We start from the raw sequence: 25,879 nt of genomic DNA on the forward strand, positions 1-25,879 counted from the left end.
TGCATGTGGGAAGCAATTGCGGAATACCATTGCCAGGCTTCAAAGCCGGTTTACCAAGCATTGCAAATCCACCTTACTTCCACTCACACACCTCTGAAAGGGTGCCAAGGAGTCAGTGAGAATCTGTGTGCTTTGCTTTTCGAGCTTGTCCGGGTAACGAGGCTCCATACAGCTGTTGCCATGCAGTACAGTACAATAGGACTGGTGCATGATTGCAGGAATGGAGTGATCAGAGGGGACGTGTGCTGAATATGAGTGACGTGCATCATATAAAGATGACTAGTGCTTGCTGCAACTATTATTACCCAGGGGATCGCCTGTTGGTGATGTATGGCTTGTTGAGGTAAGGGAGACTGTTGACAGAAATAGCCTACGGGTTAATAATTTTACAATATCCAATTGGGGTTTAACTTGTCGCTAATACGGATGGTTATATGTTATGTTTTAGATGCAAGCACTTTTACACGCCGGTTTTCAAAAATGTGTACTGTGCTTTGATAATTAGAATTGAAAATTGTAAGTGGTATACTTGGAATACTACTTTGTAAGTTGGTGCCTCCCACTCTTTTATTTTGTATTCTTTGTGATATTAAAGGTTATAATGCAAATCATATTTATTCTCGATCTTGATGCAGTGCGTGTCAAGACCGTCCGCATGCAATAGCAGAATGCTTTGCAAAATAGTACAGCAGTGCTAAGTATATGTAGAAATTAAGCATTTTACATCATCAGCTGGGTTTACACTGCAGTGGTACAGGACAGAGAGGTATTTAGCATGTGCTTTTGGATAGTTATGCTTCGGCAATGTTCGCAGCTCTTGTAAGGTCGGCCGGATCCCCCTTCCAAGTGAGTAGTCTGACTAGAAGTGCATATTGAATAACAACCAAACCCAAACTTTGTACTTCATCACAAAGTTATACACTGAGTCCATGAACATAGTGGGTCTATGTCTGGAGACCCCACGTAATGCAAGGTTGAAATTAAAATCCTAAAGTTGTGATGAGATTATGAGTAACTTTTCCTCCTAAAATACTAGGGATCTACCCTCTTATGCGCATTTCAGTACTTTTTTTAAGTTCCATGTCTTTTCCTAACTCTCCCCCCTTCAGCCTGTGCAGCAGGGAGAGGACCTCTGGAGCAAGGACTACACAACAAGCAATCTAAGACGTCTATTCTTGACCACGTGTTTTCTAATAAGTCACTTGGAGCCTGTTACATCATATCCATTGATGCGGGAATAACTTACCGTCGCTTAATAAAATAATCAATAGCTTGTCTTTATTTCTGCAGTATTATAGAGAAAAAGGTGCTTATAACTCTTTCACGTGTATGTTATCTTTGAGCTATATGACGCTACACAGGACTTGGCCTGCAGCCTCATTCTCTTTGGTGTCATTTGGTGTATCCACCTTGAGATTGTATATTACTGAAGAGGTTAACCTATATGTGAACCACCACCTGTTCCTAGTCTGTTTTTTCCCTTGCTCATCCCAGAACGTTTTTCTATGTAAATAAACCTCTAGCAAGTAATAAAGTGGTAACATCTATCTACAATCCGCTCCTCAGTGGGGATGGTCGAAAGAGACTACAAGCAGGAGATTTCTGCCAAACTCAGTCCACCTCTTGTTCTAAAGGGCCCCTTCCTTTGCCTAAAGCTGCCCCTCAGCCTTCATTTTTATTAAAGTTAGCAAGCTCCACACTTTGCAAAGCTCATCCGGTTAAAAAAAACAAATTGACACATTTTTGATTTTAGGACTATACATTCGCATCCTTCTAGTCCTCAGTAGTCCACCTTCTCGTGGGTGTCCATGGCTAAGCATGCCAAGCTCTGCTAAGTTTCCTCTGGCCAGTTCACAGCCTGTTAGGTGCTGCTGATGCATGTTTTTCCTCCATCCTGTGTCACGTTTGACGGATGGTACCCAGTGTAATCAGCCTCAGTCCAAGGCGGTCCTTTGCCTGCGAGGGCCGCAGCAGCACTAGTGGGCCGAAAGGTAGAAAAGCATGAAGACAGCAGCACCGTAGACAGACTCTGTCTTTTCCCACCTCTCAATGTGTGAAAAGCAGAACACACCTCCCTTCGCGCATGTTTTTGATAAATTTAAGGAGTCAAAGCTTTGACATAGATGGATAATCGGAGTGTGCAGGTTGAGGAGTTATAAATTAACACATTATTCCCTCCTAATGTGAAATACTTGAGGATGCATTTTCTCGGTCCCCTGACATCCGCCCAGTGAGGGTTTACATTGTACTTTTCAGGTGGCATTGATTTGTGAAAGCGCTGAACTAGCATCATGGGCCAGCTGCCTGTTCCTCTGCTGCGGTCCCGCTCTCGTTTGCTGGCTCTCCCGCTAGCTCGCTGCTTGGGCCTCACACTGGGCTTTATTTGCCCCTTTGTGTTTTTAAGCCAACTCCTTGCAGGTAACACCCCAGACAGGGCACCTTAGACTGTTAGGATATTTAAGCATGCGTTCTTTTTTCATGGTGAGGTCAAAATACGCGCGCTTGTGCATAGGCCCTGCTTGACTTCTACTAGCGTATGCTCAACTTTGCTCTCTAATTCTTGTGCGTGTGAAGATGCAGAAGTGCATGGTCTAGCAACGAGAGTCGAACAGGAGAGGATGAAGGACAGTGACATTAAAAAGAAGGCAAATGCCTCAACCCCTTATTCATGAGATCTAAGATGTGACTGTGCGGATCAGGCGTGTCAGAGAGCAGTCAGTGATGTGACAGTGTAAAAAGAGGAAGCACACTCGGTGAGAAGGATGATGGTAACGCTCTCAGTTCACTTCAATGCTAATACCATACCATCACTGACTGTTACCTTATTAATTTTTCGGCTTAAAGAAGCAAGTCACAAATATTAGCACACAATGAAAAATGAAGATGACAAGACTAGCTAACTCTTGTATACCGGATCAAACAGGAAGTCAAGCTAATGCCACCCGTAATAAGCTGTTCATTGTGGGAAAGAGTTTAACCAGTTAGATGGAGAGAAAAGCGTAAGTGGCACACTCATCAAGCATTGGAGACAATGCAAGCAAGAACAGGGCACAAGAGAAAGGATTGGAAGTAGAAGCTACATCCAGCTCAAGGTCGAAGAATGTCCAGGAGACTAGGTAGTCTGAGTTGAGTTTGAGGATGCAAATTCAAGGTTTATTAAGTTTGTTTTGGAGTAGAAATGCAGATTGGCAGGGGGTGGTGCTGTAGTAGAAAGGGGCAGAAAAAGTCTGAGGCTGGAGGTCTCACAATGCGTAAGGGAAAGAGAGACCATGGAAGGAGAGGCGGAGTGTGATAGAACTGATTCGCAGAAAGATAGAGTTTGAGTTTTTAGAGGTTGACATAAATAGAGGCTCCATAGTCTATAAATTTGAAGACTAGAATGGAAATCTTATTTTTAAAATAAGCTGTCTGAGACAACAAGGGTGGCAGTCTAAGTTACATTTTATGTTGAAGTTCATACACAGCTAAAGGAACTTTAAGGGGATGCTACGCTTTTGCTTCCAGTTTTTGATCCAGATATCCATATAGTTGCTCACATACACACTATCTATTCTGTTGAGTAACATACCACTCAATCACAAAAATATAAACGGACCCATGCACTATGTCATACAAGTCTAGCATTTCTTTTGAATGGAGTACATTGATGCAGCCCAGTAAGAGCCAGTAATTATTTTTGCCGTCAAGCATTGCTATACTTCTCTCCCGCTCATTGTTTGAGGGTGCCAGTCTGGTTAACTTTAAACACTGTCAGGCTAAGATTGTCTCTGTTGTCTTTTTAGTACCTCGCAGATTGTTCCAGGCTGTGATGTTCTTTAATCCCTGTTTGGAGCTGTTGGGAGGCCTCCCTCATACACCTGTATGTCAATGATACCCGCCACCACCTAACAATGATGAGAAGTGGTGACATTTGACATTTAAAAAAATTATTAATCGTGCCAACATTTAATCACTAATGAAGCAGTGAGTATCAATATTTTTAAGTTCATGGATATCCAAAGTATTCGATTTAGGATTTAAATACTTATGGCAGGGTGTTTTAGACACATACTACTTTAGCATGATCAATAGTTATGGCAGAAACAATGAAGAGAAATTGAAAAACCTAAATGGTGCAACAATGTATTTGTTATCAGACCTTTAAATATACGCTAGAACACCACCATGAGAGTTTCGATAAATCCACCAGAGAACTTAATTTCTACACTTAGAAAGTGAATCAATCTTAAGCGTACAGAAAAATACGAGGACTCTAAAAAAAAAAAAAAAAAAAAAAAAGGGGGTGCATGGTTAGAAATAATTCTCGGGTAATAGTGCCTCAAAGGCATGTATTCGAAGATGTGTTTAGGTAAAACTTTCTACTTACTATGCTTCTAATCATGACATCAACAAACCAATTCAGGGCACAATAGGCTGTATTATTTGAAGAAAACCAATACATCAGTACAACCGGGTGTATTTCTTAATTCATTATATTTCACTCAGAATGATGGTTTCATTCGGGGTTCAAATTGAGAAGGTACTTCAATGGCATTGATAACAGAACTAAAAAATCCTCAAGTTTAATTTTGCTAGTTATCAATGCACAATAGCTCATTTCCAATAGTGTACAGTGTGAAGACTGCCCTAGACATAGGAACAAAGTTTCCCAGATTCATTCTTAACAGAAACTAAAAGGAAAATGGGTTAGGGCATTGACGTTTCGGTCTCTTCTGAAGTAAATCTACGAGACCATCAACAGGACAGGATGTTTTGTTTGAAGATCAAAGACCCTTTGGAATTTGAGTCAAAACAATTCAACAGATGAAATTCCCTCAGTTAAATTGCGGAATTGGTACGCCGAGTGGTAGTGGCTTCTTGGTAGTAAACTCAATTTAATCTGTGTTGATTTAATTTGAGAGGGCAGTGCCACAGCCACAGTCAAAAGTCTATGTTTGCTTTCCACAACATGTTGGAAGCCGTGGTGTTTAGAAATAATCGCACACATCTGCAATATAGTGCTCTCTAATTGAAACAGTTATGAATAAGTACAAAGAGATGGAAGATTTATTACATCTCGGGACTTGAAATAAGTTTGTTCAGGCTCCTACTGGGTGTAATCAATAAAAGGCACGTGTGGAAGAATTCCATTCACTAAATAGCTCCTTGGTAGTGATCATCCTTTTCATGTACATCTAAATAGAATATGATTAAACATGGGTACCCAACGTAGGTCCAGGCAGGTCAGCACTATTTCAGATTTTCAAGATATCCACATATGATAAATGTACATGAAATAAATATTACTGGAAACCATTTCATAGTCAGTGGCTATTCTGAAAATCTGGCATGGATCCAGCCCTCTTGGACATTGAAGATGCCTTTACTAAACTAATTATTTTTTACATCTGCAGGTTTTATTGAACGTAGAAAATAACCCATGCTAGACTTAGAAGGCATATTGGCTATATTTGCCAGAAGTGTGGTTACTGTGACATTAACTTGTCTAATATTAACAGCTTCATCTGCCAGCAGAATATCAAATAAAAGCATGGTGAGACCTATTGGCTTAGCCAGTGCTTGTTCAGATGTCTTCATTCCAGCACTTGCCTCAACGAGCCCTAAGACTTTTTCACCCAATGTGATTGAGGTTTTGGATTAAGCTCCCCATGATGGAATGCTATGGCTATGGCTTTGTGTGAGTAGAGAGGATGGGTAGGTATGACCTACAAATGTTTTAGCTTTTTTGGGATTTAGGGAGGAGCTAAATGAATGGACTCTTTGCTGTACAGTAGGAAGTGGATGCAGAGTTGTTTCTGGTCACCATAGCAGCAGCCAGCTTCTACCAGGAGGAGCACGTAGGCCTATTTGTTATGTGTGGCAACAGGATACCCACATAGCGCCAAAGAAACAGTGGAAATTGTGTGCAGCCTACTTACTGATGTGTCCCAATGTGAGAGGTAATAATTTGCTCTTTTAATGTTAAAATTGAGATTGTACTTGAATTGCGTTAGTAACATGCTTGTGTCCTTTGGCACTTTCTCTACATGGTGTCTGTGTGTTTTTGTGCTTTCACATGCCATTGATTTTGTTTGGAATGATTGATACCATCTGGGACGATCTATGCTGGAGTGGGTATGGAAAAGCACGCCATCCTTTCAGGGAGTCCTGAAGCCCTAAACAGTTGTGGTTACGTTTAGCACTGCACATCATTGTGCTGACATTACCCCAGCTCTTTTAGCCTCTGAAATAGTTAACCTTTAGGGCAATCACATGAACTTCCCAAGAAACTGAAGAACCTTATGGCTGAATGGTAGGGGATATTATCACCTGACTTAATGGTACTTACTTTAGTGACCTCGTAAGGATGAATATCTGAGTCAACTATATCGAGATTTCAACCAGTCCCATAGATTTCCATAGTAAACGCTCAAGACAGAGTTCTCTTACCACAGAAAAGCAGAGCTATAAGTGCAGCAGATTTTCTTTCCTGGAGGCTTTGTGCTATGCATATTGATGTATGTAGCAGGGGTAGCACCGGGGAAGGCCAGACTCAACTTTCAGTAGACCTCAGCCAGCGGTGGAGCTATCCCTTAGGTTACTCAGCTGTGCTAGTCCTCGAATTTCCTGTTGATGTCACCTTCTGGCTCTGCACTCAAAACTTTTCATTCCCAACACTAACCCAGGTCTGTTGCATGGCGAGCCTTGTACACCTAACACAAAATATGTCCTGCGTTGATCGCTTTGGGTGAATGGAGTCCTGACATATATACATAGCCATTTGTACTAACACATCTTTTACCTGGCACTGGCTGATCAACTACAGAAGCCCTACAGCAGTAAAACAAAAACAAAATTACACTGGCCACCTTATCTTTTTTTGATAAACACACTTTTATTGTTTGCACACATGACAACCGCCACTAATCACGATACAATACATTTTTTTAGGGGTGACGTAATATTTCGAATTTCCATATAATGGTGGTAAATACTTGGGCACATCCATTGAATATTGCGTAAACAGCATTTCCCTGATTGCACACGACTCAACCTTACACGAACTATAATCAGATCAGGACACTGCTGGGCAGTTGAACGGGGTTGTAAAGAAATGAGCCTGTGTTGCTGCCTATATTGGCTGGCAGATAGGAAAATTATGCTTTTGAAGTCAGTGGTTTTGTCTCATAAGTTATATTGTGTGAACACACCTTATTTCTTGGCCCAGATATCCCAGCGGTTTACTCCCCACTTAGTGGGAAAGGTTGGCAAGTTAATATCTCCAAATAGTCCCTCTTGCGAGACAAGTATAAGTAGGAGGCAAACATTTCTCCGTGGTGACTCCTAAGGTATGGAACTTCCTGTACCCTTCACTCCAGCTAAAACATGTCTCTTTAACTTTTGCAAGTGATTAAAAACTTGGCTTTACACTCACTAAATAGGTAGGCAAATTATCTCCGTGTTTTGAGTACATCTGGTGTATGTACGTGCACTTTCGGAATACATTTAACACAACATGAAATACTATTCATAATTTTATGAACAAGCCAAAAAGGCAATTTTTAGGTCTCGCTGTAGGCAGCTTTATTTGTTGGGATACTTCATGTAACCCCTTTAGCGATTGACTCTCAGGTGTTATGCTTTGGCATTACTTGGATTGGCTGTCCATTAAGCCCTTGGCATTTAATGGAGGGTTACATTGTCTCATTTGTGTTCGGTTTGGTAATATGGGATTAAGTAGTCATTTTGTGAGACTGCAGATGTGACATAAGATGTAGCTTTTATTTGAGAGCCTTTGTGTGTTCTTTGGGGATTGTATTTGTTGAAAATGGCCCTTTCTAGAGTGCTTTCTCTCGAGTTTTTGCGTTTGTCCCTCGCGGTTTTATGCTGATCTATGATATAGCATTAGGACTTTGAGCGCTTTTAAAACTGCCATTCAATGACAAAGCGCTGTGCTTGTCATAAACATACTGGTGATTGGTGTATACATGATTGACTGATTTCAGTTAGCTGTAAGCCCCTTGTCTAGTGCATATAACTCAAATGCTGCTCCGTGGGCCTGTAGCACTTGTTGTGCCACTCACTGAGGTAGCTCTTCAAACCTGCCACAAGTTTACCCTGGTGGGACCTGTGTCTGCAGGTTATTGTTACTTGTCTTGGCATTTAAAAAGCTACATGCCAAGGTTCTGCATGTCTCTCGCTACATAAGAGTACTCCCTAGGGACAGGGTGCGGTGTTGCGAAGATGTAAGGCGTGTACGTTACATGCAAGGCACCAAATGACACTGGGTGGTGTGTTCAGTATGGTAGGGACTGCTTCTCGCATTGGATTGATATGAGGGATCTGTGGAAAGGCTATTGAGTTGTATTTCCTACATGCAGAAGAGTGACAGTATGGTGTTTGATATCAATGAGTTAGTAATGGTAAATCCTCTCCGGAGGTGGGAGTGGGTTGGACATTACTAAAGTGGAAATACCCCTTTGGGAAGGTGGGCATTTCTGTGTTCATGGCGCTGTGTATCTGTCAGCCTGGCTCCAATCCACATCTGGGTGATGGGGGGACAGCTATAGCTGTGCATTTCTGAGAAGACACATCATACTAAACAGAAATTACCGGTCCTGAATGTGTGTTGCTGTACTAGTAACTGAGAAACCACAGGACACATACAAAAAGTGAATGAGTTACAACTGGCTGAGATTTTCCCATCAGCCCACCCTTCTGGCGGAATCTCATCATGTGGGAATTGTTAATCCATCCAACCAGCCGCCCAAACCATCAGATGACGGTGCGGATATGGATGAGGAATAGAAACTCTAGCCAGAGTGTTGATCAGAAGGTAAAGCTAAAGGTGTGTAGTGCAGTGCTAAAGTGAAGTGAAAATAAAATTAACGACTTAGACAAAAAATATGTTTAATGAGGATTGTCTAAGTGTCAAAGTTAAAACCACGCCAGGTAGCCTAAACGTATAACTACACTATGGTGCTGTGCAGGACGGTCAACATGTTTCAGCCAACTGGAAATCTATCCGGCTTTCGTCAGGACCTTGATGATAATAAGCTACTGCAACATAAAACCGTGAAATGTGCAAAGATAGTGTTTGAAATACTAATATCTACCAGGAACTTGGAGCCCCAATGTGCTCTGGAAGAAGTAAATTTGTCCTTATCCTGTTGAAAAAAGTATCAAAAATAAACACATATTTACATGTATATCCAGTTATTTACAAAGAAACTGTACAGACAACATACTAGCACAAGTATATTATACTTAGCTTGTTCATAAGCATACTAGCTTTGTCACAGAAATAAATAACCTCTCTGCAATACTCACCCCGCATTGCGTGGGAGAAGACCTCACCTCACCCGGCAACCGCTCGGGAATATGAGGCCCCGCTCTAGTGTGTGAAAAAAAGGAAGAAAAACAACCAAGAGGCATAAATTCCAAAGTTTTATATGCCCCAGCTAAATAGCTCTGACATCTAAACTCTAACAATCTAGATGTGGACACTGTGCCTATAGACCAGCCTGCATATATGTTTCTGACACTTTTGATGTGGGAGGATTGCAAGGATTGTAAACACCTCGGGGAGGTACGCACATAGGTTTTTGTTACGAGGCTAAGGGAATAACGTGGCAAGTGAATACCTATGACTAGTACATATATGTTCATGCCTTTCTGCTGCTAATGGAAGAGTTTGACCATTACATATAACTGTAAAGTATATATCCAATGTGTATGTCATTTTGAATTCAATGCTTGTGTGAAACAAATGCCAGTGTTTTATACATACGGTGAGGAGTCTTTTTGTGGCGCACACAGTGTGTAGCGAGGTCGGGGTTGTGCCAATACTTTACATTTTGACCCTGCGGATAAGCCTGACTGCTCTGTGCCAAGCTATCCAAGGCTGAGCACCGGTTATTGGACAAGTGTATCGTTCTCATCCTATTTAGGACAGTGGATTCCGCCTGGTTTTGATGCGTCCTAGCCAGCCAGAAATGGCAGAGTCTAACAGTAATTTTCTGACATGATGACATTTTTATTGCTGGTTTATTACTTTTTTTTTGTTTAGGAAGCATGTGTTATTAGCCTATCATAAAGGCACAGTGCTAATCAATCACCATTGTCTGAGCACTTTTTAGGGCTCGGACTCCTCCCCACTGAAAGTGGGAGGAGTTAGAGAACTAATGTTAAAGAAGAAAAAAAAGAAGTATCTCCTAGGGCTTTGGCCGAGACAAATTCCACACATTCCTTAGCGTTTTCTGTCATCTGGCCAGTGATTCGTCTTCGTTGTGTTGTCGTTTTAATAGGCTTGAAGTGATAGGGTAAATGTAGTTTTGTTCCGCCATTTTGGGCATATTTCGTTCGTGCTCGCGCAAAGAAGTACATTAATTATAATTAGGAGCTGTCAGGGTGGCCGTGTAATGCATTCCAGATGGTGTGCGCGCGTTCACCATCTAGCAGTGTGTTTGTCTGGCGCGCGTCCTCCTCACGTGCACACAAGCATAGACGCCGTGTGCGGCTCCTTCCTGCCGGCCCGGGGAGCTGCTCTGCCGCTCTCTGGCTCACCCCCCGTCTCCCCGCCTGATTTAGTCTGTAGTTTATGGGCACGTGCCAGGAGCAGTAGATGTGCTGCGGTGCTCTCTGCAGTTTATGGGGACGTGCAAGTGGCAGCAGCAGCGCCGCTGTGCTCCCGTATGGCCCCCGAGCCCATCCGCACTGGGTAATGGGCACGCGCAGGGCAGCGGCAGCAGAAGCACCGAACTGCGAGGCGCTCTAGTCTGCACCGGTTTGCCAAGCTGAAATTGTAAAGCATCACAATGCGAGGAGCGCCTGTGTAAACACAAAACAGCACACGGATCCAAGCTGTTCGTGATTTGCGCTGCCAAAACTCCATCAATCTTTAAGAAGGTGGGATACAAGGATTATGTATTCTTATAACACACTATTTCGAGCAGGAACACTCTTATCTTGCCAAAACACGGGCCAAAAGGAGTTCGCGGATTATGTCAAAAAGGCCAGGACATTTCTAGAGGGGATTACAAGGAAAAAATGCTTTAAGTCGGAGCACGTAAATATGCGTTATAGCAGCTCACACCGAGCACCTGTGAAAACTAATAACTACAACAAATCTTATCACTGAGAAACGCACCAGGCACTATAAACGGATGAAAACTATGGCTCAGATCAGCTAAAAAAACACCAAAGAAATAATGCAAAGCCCATTGGGTTGAGAGTGCTCCAGTTCCCCCCCCCTCCTCCCCCCTCAACCCCCCTCCATCCTCCCCCTCCCCCCCCCCCCCTCTCCTGTCACCTGGGGTAGGCCAAGCTGACCGGGCTGCGGCTGCATGAAACACAGAAAACTGGATATTTGCATAATGAACGAGACCAACTATGTTTCTAACGGTGGCGAGATGAAATGCTGATTATCATTAAAGTAGAGTTGGGAAAACTAAAAGACAGACAAAGACCAATAGCATTGACTGCAGATGCAGAACTGGAAAGCCGGACGAAGACCGGATGTAGGTGTTATCGACAAGGATCTTGCACAAGAACATCCCTTCTCCGCACTAGAACAAATATGCAGCGACGAACAAATAACCTGTGAGGTTTGGCGGGGAGAATCACTTTCAACAACAAATGGATAACGAAAATTTGAAAAGCCGGCTAGGCGAGACAATGAGATGGGAGACAATGCTGCAGAATGCAGTGCAGCATGACACAGCACAAGACATACAGTGAGCTACACTGCTGCCTAGGCTAGAACAAACTGTTACACAATGAATGTAGAGGTGACACGCTTCCTTCCAGCGCCTATTCATGGCACGGCAGAACGGACGCAAGCAGATCTAGGCACTTGTACGCAGCACATAAAGGACACAGGGCAATAACCCAGGCCCTGGGCCAGGGAGGGGATGTGCACCTGTGCACTTTAGTGCGGGTCAAATGGCAATGGAGGGCTCAGAGGTCATACAGGGCACTGCAGAGCAGAACACTACAAAACGTAGTTTGAATACAGTAGTTTGTAAGCACTAACACGCATAATGTACAGCAAGATGTCTCACTGAGTTAAACTCTTGCTGCGAACATCGGTTTTGATAGGAAGAACAAGCAAAGCCAACGTAAATGTCCATCCTTCCTATGTATGTAAACTGCGTACCAATTCATTGGTTAACTGTAACATCTTTTGTTGCAGCGCTTTCAAGTCGTAAGTGTTGTGAGATGTGAGATGTGAGTGCAGAGTAGTGTGTAGAGTAGTGAGTAGTGAGTAGAGTAGTGAGTAGAGTAGTGAGTAGAGTAGTGAGTAGAGTAGTGAGTAGAGTAGTGAGTAGAGTAGAGAGTAGAGTAGTGAGTAGAGTAGTAGAGTAGAGAGTAGAGTAGTGAGTAGTGAGTAGAGTAGTGAGTAGTGAGTGCAGAGTAGTGAGTAGGGTAGTGAGAAGTGAGTAGAGTAGTGAGTAGTGAGTGCAGAGTAGTGACTAGAGTAGTGAGTTGTGAGTGCAGAGTAGTGAGTAGAGTAGTGAGTAGTGAGTAGAGTAGTGAGTAGAGTAGTGAGTAGAGTAGTGAGTAGTGAGTAGAGTAGTGAGTAGTGAATAGAGTAGTGAGGTGAGTAGTGAGTAGTGAGTGCAGAGTAGTGAGTAGTGAGTAGAGTAGTGAGGTGAGTAGAGTAGAGTAGTGAGTAAAGTAGTGAGTGCAGAGTAGTGAGTAGTGAGAAGAGAGTAGTGAGTAGTGTAGTGAGGTGAGTAGTGAGTGCAGAGTAGTGAGTAGAGTAGTGAGTTGAGTAGTTAGTAGTGAGTAGAGTAGTGAGTAGAGTAGTGAGGTGAGTAGAGTAGAGTAGTGAGTAAAGTAGTGAGTGCAGAGTAATGAGTAGTGAGTAGAGTAGTGAGTAGAGTAGTGAGTGGAGAGTAGTGAGTAGTGAGTAGTGAGTGCAGAGTAGTGAGTAGTGAGTAGACTAGTGAGTAGAGTAGTCAGTAGAGTAGTGAGTAGAGTAGTGAGTAGTGAGTAGAGTAGTGAGTAGAGTAGTGAGTGCAGAGTAGTGACTAGAGTAGTGAGTAGAGTCCCTTACAAAGAACAGGAACAGCACAGAGATGCACAATGCAATCTTCTCATACTCACAGGCAGCAGCGGTGCAAGTTTCTCACACTCACAAGAAGGACATCACAAGCAGCAGCGGTGCAAGCTTCTCATACTCACAAGAACGACATCACAGGCAGCAGCAGTGCAAGCTTCTTACACTCACAAGGAGGCCACAGGCAGCAGAGGTGCAAGCTTCTCACACTCGCAAGAACGACATCACAAGCAGCAGTGGTGCAAGCTTCCCTTACACACTCACAGCAGGTACTGTGCCAAGGCAGCAGCAGCAACAGAGCAAGAGTCCCTTACAAAGAACAGGCACAGCACAGAGATGCTCAATGCAATCTTTCTCATACTCACAGGCAGCAGCGGTGCAAGCTTCTCACACTCGCACGAAGGACATCACAGGCAGCAGCTGTGCAAGCTTCTTACACTCACAAGGAGACCACAGGCAGCTGAGGTGCAAGCTTCTCCCACTCACAAGGACATCACAAGCAGCAGTGTTGCAAGCTTCTCACACTCACAAGAACGACATCACAGGCAGCAGCAGTGCAATCTTCTTGCACTCACAAGGAGACCACAGGCAGCAGAGGTGCAAGCTCCTCACACTCACAAGAAGGACATCACAGGCAGTAACGGTGCAATATTCTCACACTCACAAGGAGATCACTGGCAGTACACACCACATGAACACACTCCATAACACATAGCAACAATACATTGGCATTTACAATGCCATTAGCTCAAACTCAAATAAATCCGAGCCCGATTGCATTTCTAATGCTTGTTTTCTTTGCTGTCATGGTAGCATGCAGATTTTCATGTTGTTCTGATTCACAATGTAAAAATGTGCATGCATATAGGGTTTCTTAAGTAAGCCACTGATAACTACCTCTTTGTCAAAAGTATTACTGGTTAATAGTTCTCTTTCTATAGCTTTTAAGTTCCTCACTATCACTTATAGCACTCTTATTTGAGGATACGGTTTAAGTCTACTGATGCATTCCTTTTGGCAAAGTGGCCCTACTCCCAGTTTCCATATTTTGTAACCTAATAAGCAGGAGCGGCTCCTCCATATGGGCGGAGCAGCGTCGCCTCACTGCTTTCCCGCAGTGCGAGAAGCAAAAACATAAAATGGTATTATAAATACCATTTCATGTTTCTGCTTCTCGCACTGCGAGAAAGCAGAAGGGTTTGGTTGGTGGCGGGCCTGCTTGAGGAAAGGGGAGGAGTGGCTAGCCCAATGCTGTGGGCCCTGACTGTTTGGTCGGCCCTCTGGGACCGCCCAAACCAGTCATGCGCACTCTCCCTTTTCTCCATGTAGGTTCCATGCAGCCTACATAGAGAAAATGGCCTTCCCATAGACGCCTGTGTGGTCGGCGTCCCAGCCAATCATAATGCTGCCATTGCAGAGCGTTGTTATTGGCTTAACGGAGGGGAGGGAGGCTGCCTGCTTCTTGTTCCGTGGAACCCGGGCAGGAGCTGAGACCCTGCAGGACCCGGGAAGGTACGTTTATTTTATTTTTTTTTATTAACTTTCACCCCCATGCGATCCCAACCCCGCGAGTCATGCCGGCCACGACTGCCATTAAGTTATTTTATTATGAGATTTCTTTCTAATGTGAAGTTGCTAAATTATTACCAAACACGTTCACACACGTAAAGCCACACTTATTGGCTTTGCCTGTGTTTTTTTTTTTATGGATTTTGGCTGAAGGGCTATCGATCACAGCCAGGCTGAGGAAGGAAGGAAGGTGCGTAAAGGGCAGATTTAAGGTTGCATTTCTAGATGTAGTGATAGTTTTCCCTAAGTTTATTATAGATGTGAGTTAGTAGACATAATCTATTTCACAATCTGTGCACAGATTTTCTGCTGCTCGCTGAGCTGTGCATTCAAGTGTGTGTGCAAGTGAACCATTAAGAAGAATCTGTTACACGAGTAATAGTGCTTTTAATTATAAGGTTTTCCATACAGATTATCTCCTGCTTCTGTGATTACAGCATGAAATTCTGCTAGCACCCTTCTTCGCGATATACATCTTAACCTTCTAAGACAGTTCTTTTGTTAAATTCGATACCGCTTGTCTCACACAGATCTTCGAAGCACGCTTTGGTCTTGGTGAGACGCACCATTGGCTAGTATCAAACACCTATTGTTATAAAGCTGATTTTTCTTAACAAAGAAACAGGCACTTACGTACTCCTCTTCATTAGGCACTAAAAGAGGTTGCTTCCTCAATAAGAAGTTACCTAGAGGCATTCATCTAGATGGGCAAACCTTGGCTGAGCACCAACATTTTGTGGTCTTGCAGCACTGTTCCTCTCCTCGGTTTTCCTGGGAAAGATTGTGCGGTATCTCTGAAAGGGTGTTGCTTCCACGTAGCACTCCGTGGCACTGCATTTGTTCAGGCACGAGTGCTGCCTTTTGTGTGGTGTGCAGCCGTCGCTTGCATGTTTTGGACTAACTTCATCTGCCCACAACATAAGCTTCTTGTTTTTCAGCAGGACTCTTTTTTTTTTTTTCTTCCTTGGTTCTTCATCACGAGTGCTGATCTCTCATTAATTGAACAGTGATTTTGTTTTGATTTCATTTATTTTTCTTGTTTGACAATGCGACATTTCATTTTAACAACTGTTGTTTCAGCAACCGCAGGCAGGCCTTTCCAAAGGACATAAATTCCTGGGTTGCTCAAAGGCTGGACCTCTGCCTAGAATTAGCATGGCCGGCTAGAGATGAAGGGGCGAGGCAACCGAGAGACAATACTAATGATTCCTACAAAAAAAGGAGGAGAGTTTTTTTTTAAACCTTCTAGGGGGGTTAAACGAGTGATTTAAACCACTGAGAAGATTAAAAACTGAGACTGGGGTGAGTACATTGTGTCCTTCTTGGCTGCACGGAGTCGGTGGTCTGTGGTGAGGCAGACCTTCTGAATACAATGCCTCACGTCAAGTTCTGGGCTGGGTTGGCCTTGCAGTGCAGAAGAAAAATCATGCAAGCAAAGGGAGAGGAAGCTAGGAACTACTGTCATAGCTCGACAGGCGGAGGGCTCCTCCGTACATTTACCACTGAAAGCATACCTAACACACACACGGTTTGTTGCTGCAGAGCAATAATGCTCTAAATCGTAAGCCACACTCTGAAAATGTGATTGAGCACTTGTCAAAATATTTGGTAATTTGTGGTCAAGACGATTTGGCCTCAATTTTTCAAAAAATATTATTGGCTGCTTGCAATAGTGCATTCCGAAAAAAACACCCTGCAGGGTTCGGCTTGCAATCTAGGCTTCCTTAAAACATAAAGTAAATGGAGAAAAAAATCACCAAAATATTATTGTTGAAGTGGTTTCTGTTCTCCACATTATTTTTGGGGCAGTCGTGTCTTCCTGCTTTGTAAGATTTATGGTTCTTGCTATTCATGAAAACCTATGCAGTGAGTTTAAGTGAATCTCTTCTCCAACAGTACCTCTGTGTACCAAAGTGCTTCCATAGACTGTTGTTGTACTGAGTAGACTCTCCACCCACATTCAAATAGAGGAACACTACCTGAAATCTCACAGGCCTGAAATAGGCACCTGTTCAATGTGCATTACAGCTGTAGCTATCACTTACGTGTCTGCAGTTTCTTCTGTAATACAGCAGTGCCCAGAGGTGCGAAAAAGCTGGTTCAAACTCCTGTAGCGTCACGGGGTATTTCCATAATCTTGCCCTTTAAAGTGCTGTAGCACACCCCTTTGGTTATGTAACCCCTGTAACGTGCACACATTCATCCACACATCAGGATTTCACTCTTGCATCTGCAATTTGAAACAGTGCTACAGAACCAGCACTGTGGGCATTGAAAAGGCCTTTTCAGCTCACTGGCCCAGCAACAATAAGCTGCTCCTGCTCTCATTCCATCTCTGTTGTACACAGTCTTGAAGAGTGCTATAGAAATACCAATGCATGCATATGGTGTGAGTCCTGAACACTGAGAAAGGAGTGTTGTTGTATCTTACTATCATGGGCGTAATATGGAAGATAAAAATAGCGATAGCTAGGTATGTGTAGATTTTCTATACCTAACTCCACATCCATTCTTCTTTATATACACTTACTTTTCGATTTTTTAACTCCATATTTTAGCTACGATATTATCGTATAACAATATTCCCTATTCTGTGTACCAAACTACAACTATGCATACATCTTTCAACAATGGCATATGAGGAGCTACATTTTGAGTTGGTTAGTATGAATTCTATAAATGGAACCAGGGAAATAGGCTCTCTATCTGCATGTGGTGTACCACTGTAACATGACAGCTGCAATGTTTGCTGGCAGTCTTCAGACCCTACCAATGCGCACATGAAAAGTAAAAAGCTGGGCCTCGGGCGTGCTGCTGGAAGAACACTGAAAACGGAAGTTAAATAAAAGTACAAAGAAAGATGCAAGATGATAATTAGGCTGCTTGAGAGACTATAAAGTTGGGCTAATATAATGTGACGTCGACTACTGGAAAATATCTTGAAGTTTGATCCCTGAGGCTTTATTATTTGTTGCCAGGTCTGAGGTTTGGAGATCATTTCATAGTCTGATACAAAATAAATGAATGCTTAATTATTCCACGAGCGTTACTGAACAAAGCCAGTTTTTCTTTTGCAGAAATATCTCAAGATATCAGTGTCAGAATATTGTGATGGTCGATCGTAGCTTTAGATCATTCTCTTAGAATCTACCATCCTCCATCAACCAATGCATGCCATAATACCAGGTTCTGGTAAGGATCCATCAATCTTGCATTCAAGTAAGAAACTCAGATGTTTTCAGAAAATAGAAGTGCCTGGAAAGATTATTTCTCTGCTAAAGCAACTGGTAATTAAGAGACCATGTCTCGATTGTGACAAATTCAACACCTATTACTGTAATTAAAACGCTTAGCGGCATCTTTTTCTGATGTCTATGAATAGTAAATAATACTTTTGCTATGTATTTTGCTTGGACTAGTTGTTAAAGATAGGAAAAGAAGCTGTGAGACCAAGAACTCAAATTCACCAGGCATGTGAGTATCCTTGATTCTGTCAATGGGAATAAGGAAAGGTGAATAAACATGAGGTCTAAGCTTATGCTGGCCCCTAGATCCATGTTTCCAGCTGTCAGTCTGATGTCTCCTTCCATCCATATTTGACCAAACTCTTCCTAACAGTGTTTGTCTTGTGCACAGTGTTGAGGCACAGTCCAAGAGGACAGGAGCAGCAGTTGTTGCACAGCAAAGTGCTAGAACATCATGGCTGTCAGTTTCCTCTTGGCTCATTTCTTAAAGGTCTTCTGCTCTGCTTCTGTCGATGCATTGTGTCTAACTGGTCCTGGTTCCTTATTCCCTGGGGCGGCCAATCCAGGGATTGTCAGTGGAGTGATGTGCTACCATGGAATTTCAGGTAGGGAACAAGCTGTGGGGGCATGCATGTTATGTTCAAATCCTGACATTAACAGAATGTCTTGGAGAAGCATGCCACCATTTAGTCTTTTTTTCGTGTTTATTATGGGTTACACAAAGTCATTAAATCCATTGATAAAGCTCTGGTTCTCTACAAATACTGAAATGTCAGTAGACTTCAGACTAATAGTACTAACTGTAGAAGAATTGAAAAATCCATTTTAGCAGCTTGCATGGTCATAAGTTTGACCAAATCCAAATATTATTTTTCTTCTTAATGTTTTTGTTTGTGTCAATTGACAACTTACTCATCGGAAATCTATGTTAGAGCCTAAACTGCGGTACATTTGCCTCCATATAGACAGTTTTTTGGTTGGGGGGTTTGTGTGCCTCTTTCTTGCTAAGGCCAGATTTTGACCTAAAGAATCAATTTCCATTTTGTCCATAAAGTAGCGTTCGTTCGTTAATCTTTATTTCGGCAGTTTGCCATAAAAGATAAGCATAAAATTAGTACAAAACAAAAATCAGACATCGGTATTACATCAATAGCGGGATAGCACACGGGTACAAAAGAGAGAATGCCCCAATACACAACAACCTATACTATAAAAACAGTCGAATAAATCAGTACTGATTAATTATTTACAAACAGTTTATAAAGTAGCAACCTTCCAACAATTTGGAAATCATAAATAATCTATTGGTTGTGAGTCTCTAGTAATTAGTAAGTGTTGTATACTATCAGGAACCAGCATGTAAATTCAGATAGGTAGTCTGATTTTACCTCAGAGTACACCCTGGTTTCCTTTTACCGAGCAACCAGAGAAGATTAAACATCAGACACACGTGCAGGGATTGTCTGTGGTGATACAGGCTGCCTTCCCACTCCAAGAGCAATAACCACTTTACTCAACACTGCTGCTTTTGGCAGATGGTGGATGTACACTGTGGTATTGCGTAATCCTGCGGACCTGAGTTTAGTGGGTTTTGTATGTTGAAAATGTTTTATAAGATTTGTGTGAGTGTAGGAATGTACGAGGTGGTATAGAATGTGAGGTGAGGGTGTGGAATGTTTGAAGAGGACGATCCTGGATAGGAGTTGGCTGCACTTTTGTTTCGGCACAACTTGTTTCCCGAACAAATGCTATATCTTACTCAGAAGAACTTCTTGCATGCGCCATGTGATGATTGGCTTCTGGCATACACCTTGCCTGCGGGGTGACAAAGAACAGGACAAGCCCCGCCCCTCTTTGGTGTTCCCCACAAGGTCTGGCAGTAGGAAAAAGCCACTGAAAATATATCATGGACATTACTAAATCTGATAGCCCCTGAAGCCCTACCCCCACGTCATATTGGGGTACACTGCCACCAGAACGGGATTGCGTGGTCGGGTATACGCTACTAAATAGTTTAATATGGTTCTGAAAAGAAGGAACAAAATATATGACAACTATTTCCCTCCTAAAAACTGTGTGACCTTCATTTGTTAGTACATGATGACATTCTTACAGTTGGGGCAATAGTGAAGGAAGCTGACGGTGGAAACTCTCAGAGGTATGCATAGAGCAGGATGCAAAGTTTCACGAGGCCTATTGGCTGGACTCCAGCCTGTCTGGATTTCACGCTATATACACCCTTCAGACCTAACCATTTTGTTTACAAAGTGAATCGTTCACCTGCGGGCCTCTTGGCGCTCGAAATCGGAAATATGAGGGGCATTAAAGAAACTGCCAGGGATAGGGTACTAACGCACAGAAACTGAAGTTGTAATTTTTCAGCGCATTGCTGATTTGCAATTAGTGACATCAGAGAAAAGAGAAGCATAAGAGAGCAAAGTGAGGCACTCCTCGATGTGATATCGTTTGGCCATTCTGGACCTTTCTCTTTCTTTGCAAAAAGAACGGGTGTGTTGTCACATCACACTAGTGAAGACGCACAACACACACGGATAAGGACTTCCTTTAACTGTGTATCTCGGGGCCACCCACTTTGGATGTTGTCTGCTAACGCAATCCAGTTTTTTGTGACTCCCAAGATACAAACCAGACTTTTGTATCCGTCCTTGATTTGTCCTGTGGAATCTCCGCAGTCACATTTAAGGTTTAAGGAAACGCATTCCCATGCGAGAAGCGTCAGAGAGGATGTGTCTTGAAGGTAAAAATCTTTCTTTTTTTGTTAAAGGTTCCATAGAGCTCATTGGAAGCAGAGGTGCGGATTTCCAGTTGACAGAGACTAGCCATCTGTCCTGTGCTTCAGTTCCCTCGGGGCCTTGGAGCAGTGGCGGCATCAATGAAGACTTTTAATGAAGGGGGCATTTGCAGACAGACACACACAGCTCAAAACCTTTCAATGATACAACTTTTCTTTACTTCGAAATTCTTGGCAACGAACCAGTTTTATGCAGCGGCAAAGCGGGTGCGTGAGGAGCCCGCAGGCACCGCACACAAGGCTGTGACAGCGCCGGGCCGGGCTGGTGGGGCGGGCGTCGGGCTGCGTCCAGGGTGCTGCCTCGCGCCACCAGGGGAGGGCTGTGGCCTCTCGGCGCTCGGCGCGCGCAGGACGCTGCACACTTTTCCCGTCAGAGCTGGCCGGGACTCGGCCAAAAAAGCGCGGCTCCTTGGCAGGGCTCTGTGGCAGGATGATGTAGTCTGTTGTGACTAGTGCATTCCTTTCAGGTTAAACCAGGGGAATGGCATTGTATTAGAATCCCGAGTCCCATGAATGTTTTATGGCCACAAGTGCGTCCTGCCCTGGGGGGGGGGGGGGGGGGGGGGGCGTCTGTGTGTGCAGGAGGGAAAGGGAGTGGAGGGGGGAGGTCCGAGAAGGACACTTCCCTTTTGGAAAAGCCTGGAGCCGAGCCGCGGTGACAGTCACTCGCCGAGGAGGGCTGCGGCGGGCTGAGTATGAGCAGACACGGGCTGCAGCGCGCGGAGCCAGGGGAGGAGAGCCGCGCGCCCGAGCCCGGCCGGGGAGGCTGCCAGAGCTGCCCCGCGCTCCCCCGCGCGCCTCCCATGCCTGCTGTCTGCTGCCGAGGCGGGCGGGAGGGAGTGAGCTCTTAACTCCGCACCACTGGCCGGGCGACCGGAGGCTCATGGTACCGTATGATACCAGCTCCACTCCCTCATTCCTGCATGCTTTCTTTCCTCTATTTATTTGTTTGATTCATTTGCATTCCTTTCCTGGCGACGGTTTGTCAGTGAGCTTAGCAGACAGCCCGCAGATAGAATAGCCAGTGAGTGGGAATGTTTCCCTGTGTGTTCACGCGTAGCGCTACGTTACAGCTGGAGCAACTAAGCGCTTGATGCGTTTGGGAAACAAGGCTTAGAAAGAGGTCCCGTCCGAAGTATCTCAAGCCGCGTCGAGGTCGTCATTAGCACTGCAGATGTCCACATCTGTGTCTGCTAATGGAACTCTCTCATGTGCAATTGCAGGACACCGCATGTACTTGTATGTTATTCCATTTTACTGCTTCTCTTAAGTAAGCTCTAGCAAACCGGTAGTAACCTTATTAAGTTGGTCTGTGTGGTACAACTGATGGGACTTCATGTATAATTTGCACACGTTGATGCTGGAATGGTTGTGTTGTTACATCTGTTTAATCCGGCCTCCAGTAGACTTGGGGGCAAGTCCCAAGACTGTTTAAATCTTCGTGATATGGGATTAAAACTAGAATTTCTGTAGCTGCACTAACATTTTGTGGAATGACAAACAACTCCCCAACTTCAAATGCATGCGTCAACTTTGTTTTGTTTACGTATGCATTTAGAATTGGACAGTGAGTTGAGGCGTATATAGAATACTAAAATAGTCTTGACTAGGTTTTTTCCAACAATCCCAATTGCTGCCCCTCCCATGTGAACTCCCATTTTCTAAAGTTAACATTGCAGAAAATCTGTTCATAGGGCTGATTTCACATAGCCTTAATTCCTCCCGGGCAGCAGATATCCTCTGGCACTCGTTCCAAGGGCCTGGATATGTCATTTGAATTCTAAGATTCTTTTTTTGCACCTAGGTAACCCTCTGATGCATCTTTGGATGGGCTCAAGATGCTTTGTTAGATGTACTGAATAGATCAGAGATAGCTAGTGCAGTGTTTGGCCCATGTGCTTGCATCTCCGACTAGTTCGGAATCAAACTATCTTGACTACTATTTTTTTAATGTATTGTGCACATAAGCGCTTCTGGCGAGGCATTGAAAATTGTTATGTTTTCTTCGAGCATGTGATTTTTTGTATTGCTCTGTTCTTTTGACCAGGTTTTCCATTTTGCACCCGGGGCACATACACAGTTTTTTTTTGTTCGCCAATTTAATAACTTAGTCAGATCTGCCTTGCTGTTCTTGCCTCCCTGTTCCTGGTAATGGTGAATGTTTGATTGTGAATGTGGTAAACTGGCAGCGGAAAGCCCATAATGTGGATGTCACTGGTTTTCTACCAGTGAAAAAAATCACTTTGGCTAACTCCTAGATTCCAGTAGCATCCCAATCTTATAAGACAAATATAGGGATATTTGTTGTGCATTGCGCCTCAGCGTCTCTGAAAAATTTACAGATGGCGGCGAGACACAATTTTAATTTTTATTCTTTTTTTTTTGTTTTGCTTTCTGTGTTTCCTTCAGGAGCTTCCTCCACTTCACATGCCTCCCGTCCTAATTGGGCCTTCCCACCCCAGCCCCGTACTGCGCCATGATCGCTCTCTCCCTGCCTTGCTGGGCCAGCAGCCGGTTCTTGCTGCACAGCTCTCGCAGACGACTTCCACCGACCCGCCCTGCGCTGTCAGCCCATCAGAAACGGTAACTGCGGAGGGGTGCCCAAGGCTCAGCACGGTAGGACTTTCATGCGTAGCACCCCCTACCTTTTATTGACCCTACTGTCACCTGCCACATTCCTGTTGCACTGTGATGATGCAAACACCTTCTGTGACCCACAAGGTTTGACAGGGACTCTTATGCAGTCTTCTCTCTACCTGCCTTGTCAGACGACGCAGCATTATTTGCAATGATGTGTGCTCATTTCAAGTCCACCTTTCCAAAGATCTGGGTGAGCAGTCAGGTAACTCCTCCAATCTGGGTTGGGTGAGTGGTGAAGCATATAAAAGTGGTTTGCCTCAGAGTGGTACAGAGCCCTACTTTTTAGCATGGCCATTGCGGACTCCATCTACCTGGGCTGAGATTGTAAAGATGGAATGGAGAGGCCTAGAGTAATTGTCAGTGGTTCAGACTGATTCAAACATTTCTTTGTAATTGAGGTGCCTGAAGTGGCACAGGTAGGCCTAGACTTTAATCCTGAAAACTGTTCATATGGACTCAAGCTGCACTCCACTAAAGAGGACCAATAACACCAAAATATTACAGTAAGTAGGGGGTGGTTCTAGGAGTTTTGGGGCCCCGGGCAGAAAGAGAATGTGCAAGGCCCCTCTAATTTGAATACAGTGTGACATATTCAAGACTGCTTGCTTCTCAATACATGACCCTGCTCCAGAAGCTGCTTCTCGCAGACCCCTCCTAGGCTGTAGTCCCTCCCTCTCAGCCACCTATAAACACCTCTTAAACAGCTCATAAAGTGTTAAAGATGTGAGAGTTGTTTATAATATGGGTTCATCATCGGTAAAAACTGATGAGGCACTAAACTGCGGGACAGCAGGGCAAGGGGCCTACTTGCAGGTCAGACCTGCAGAATATGTTTTTTTACAACTGGGACTATAGTAGGCCTGGGTGCAGCATGTGGAGTTCCCAAACTCTCTGCTGCACTATGCGGAGTTCCGCAGGCGGCAGAGTGCGTTGGATCGTACTGTTCGCTCAGATTTTTAGTGACGGGTGTTTGTCCCGTGCTGGAAAATCAGCACGAACGGCAACATGCGCAGTTCAAGAGGGCGCTGCTTCTTTCTGCTGTTCGAATAGATATTCTATTCGAGCAGCAGCATCCTCAACATGAACGGAAGGTTTCTTAACACAAGTGGTTGAGGCCATTTGCAAACGCTCATATTGAGAAATCTTGCTGGGAGGTGTTCTGGAGTAAGATTTTCCTTGCTTGGGCTCACTAACCTAACATTGGCGAGCACGAGCGAGGAAAAAACTCTGCTCCGCTTTTTTGGAACCCCACGCGCTACGCAGAGCGCGGAGTGGGAACAACTCCGCAAACTCAGTGAGCGGAGCTGAATATCGTGCCCAGGCCTAGATTATTGCACTGGGGCCACCTCCCCTTGACCTCCTCATGCTACACTATGGCTGTGAGGCCCGGGGAGGGGGCCTTATTCCCAATTGCAACAAAACACCTTTCTCTCAGTTTGATCGGCAATGGGCACAAGAAGACAATGTGCCTGGTTGTGTTGCAGTGGTGTAGGGCGTCATGTTGTTAGTCTGAGTGCTGGGCCCTAGGCTTCTGCCCACATGGTCCATGCTTCACGCCAGACCTACTGGTTAGATTATGTTCTCGTTTGAAGGGGATGTGGCCCAACAGTTCATACAGTACAGGGCTGTTCCTTCTGGCAAGGTAAATTGCATGTGCGAGGACCCTTTCATTTAATGGTACAGACGAGCTAAAAATGACGAAATGGCAAGTTCCCAATTATTTACCAATGGTTCAAGTTAATTCAAGCATTTTCAATCCACCAGGTTTGTACTGTCTAACGGTTTTGTGTGCATTTAAAATATCGACCGACAAATACATCATGGCCACTTTATCCACTCGTAAATTATATGCCAAGGTAAGTGTAGTTTTTCCACTAATACTTCTGCCATGACGATATTTTGCGGTCGATATTGTGATCCTGATATTTCTGTAGGTCACTTTTTCAAGTGCGATATTGTGAAACGCCCAGCATTTGTTTGTCCTGAAGAAGCAGTCTGACCTCAAATGCTGAGAGCAAATAGACATTTAAAATGTTTTAGACTTAAATCCACAGGGTGACTTTCAAAAGTAGTTTCTTTGGATGTGGGATGTGAAAGGCCTTATTTCATTTGTAAACTTTGGGTTGGTGTGCTTTGGCATAGCTTTCCGACTTCATTTGTACATAGTTGGTAAGTGTAAATTTGCAAGACTTCTTTCCTTAAGGTTTCGAAATAAATCCAATGTCTCTTCTCAGGGTGACTTGGCGGCAGACACTTTGACTTTTTTTTAATTTGAACTGAAACTATAGCACGCTAAGGCCACTGATAACCTGTTTTTTTTAAGTGTGCAGACCTGCAGAACATTATAGCACAGGTCAACTAGAGAAGCGTAAGGAGGTCTATGTAATGTTTATGCAGAATCGAGCATACCGTTTTCCAATGTATTATCTCACTGAATGCACTTTCCTTAGACAAATATAGCCACCCAGGTAATATGGAAATAAACATGGAATGAGTAATAATGTAGTTGTTGAATTTTAGTGATGGAGGTGCTGGACAGCACTGTCGACACTGTAGGACTTTGTGTGTTTA

At 43.9% G+C, this 25,879-nt stretch overlaps 1 protein-coding gene across 6 annotated transcripts in view; it reads left to right on the forward strand.

Moving 5' to 3' along the window:
- Positions 1-25,879, forward strand: part of BNC2 (basonuclin zinc finger protein 2) — a 1,233,205-nt gene that overhangs the window by 861,594 nt on the left and 345,732 nt on the right. For 4 of the 6 annotated variants that reach the window (XM_078675980.1, XM_078675981.1, XM_078675978.1 and 1 more), the window contains one exon: positions 23,078-23,284. The exons of the other annotated variants lie outside the window; for them this stretch is intronic. In XM_078675980.1, coding sequence (XP_078532106.1) covers positions 23,078-23,284 — 207 coding nt within the window. The remainder of the gene's footprint in view (positions 1-23,077; positions 23,285-25,879) is intronic. 6 annotated transcript variants of the gene reach the window in all.

This window comes from Lissotriton helveticus, chromosome 2_1 (assembly GCF_964261635.1).
Source record: "Lissotriton helveticus chromosome 2_1, aLisHel1.1, whole genome shotgun sequence".
NCBI lineage: Eukaryota > Metazoa > Chordata > Amphibia > Caudata > Salamandridae > Lissotriton > Lissotriton helveticus.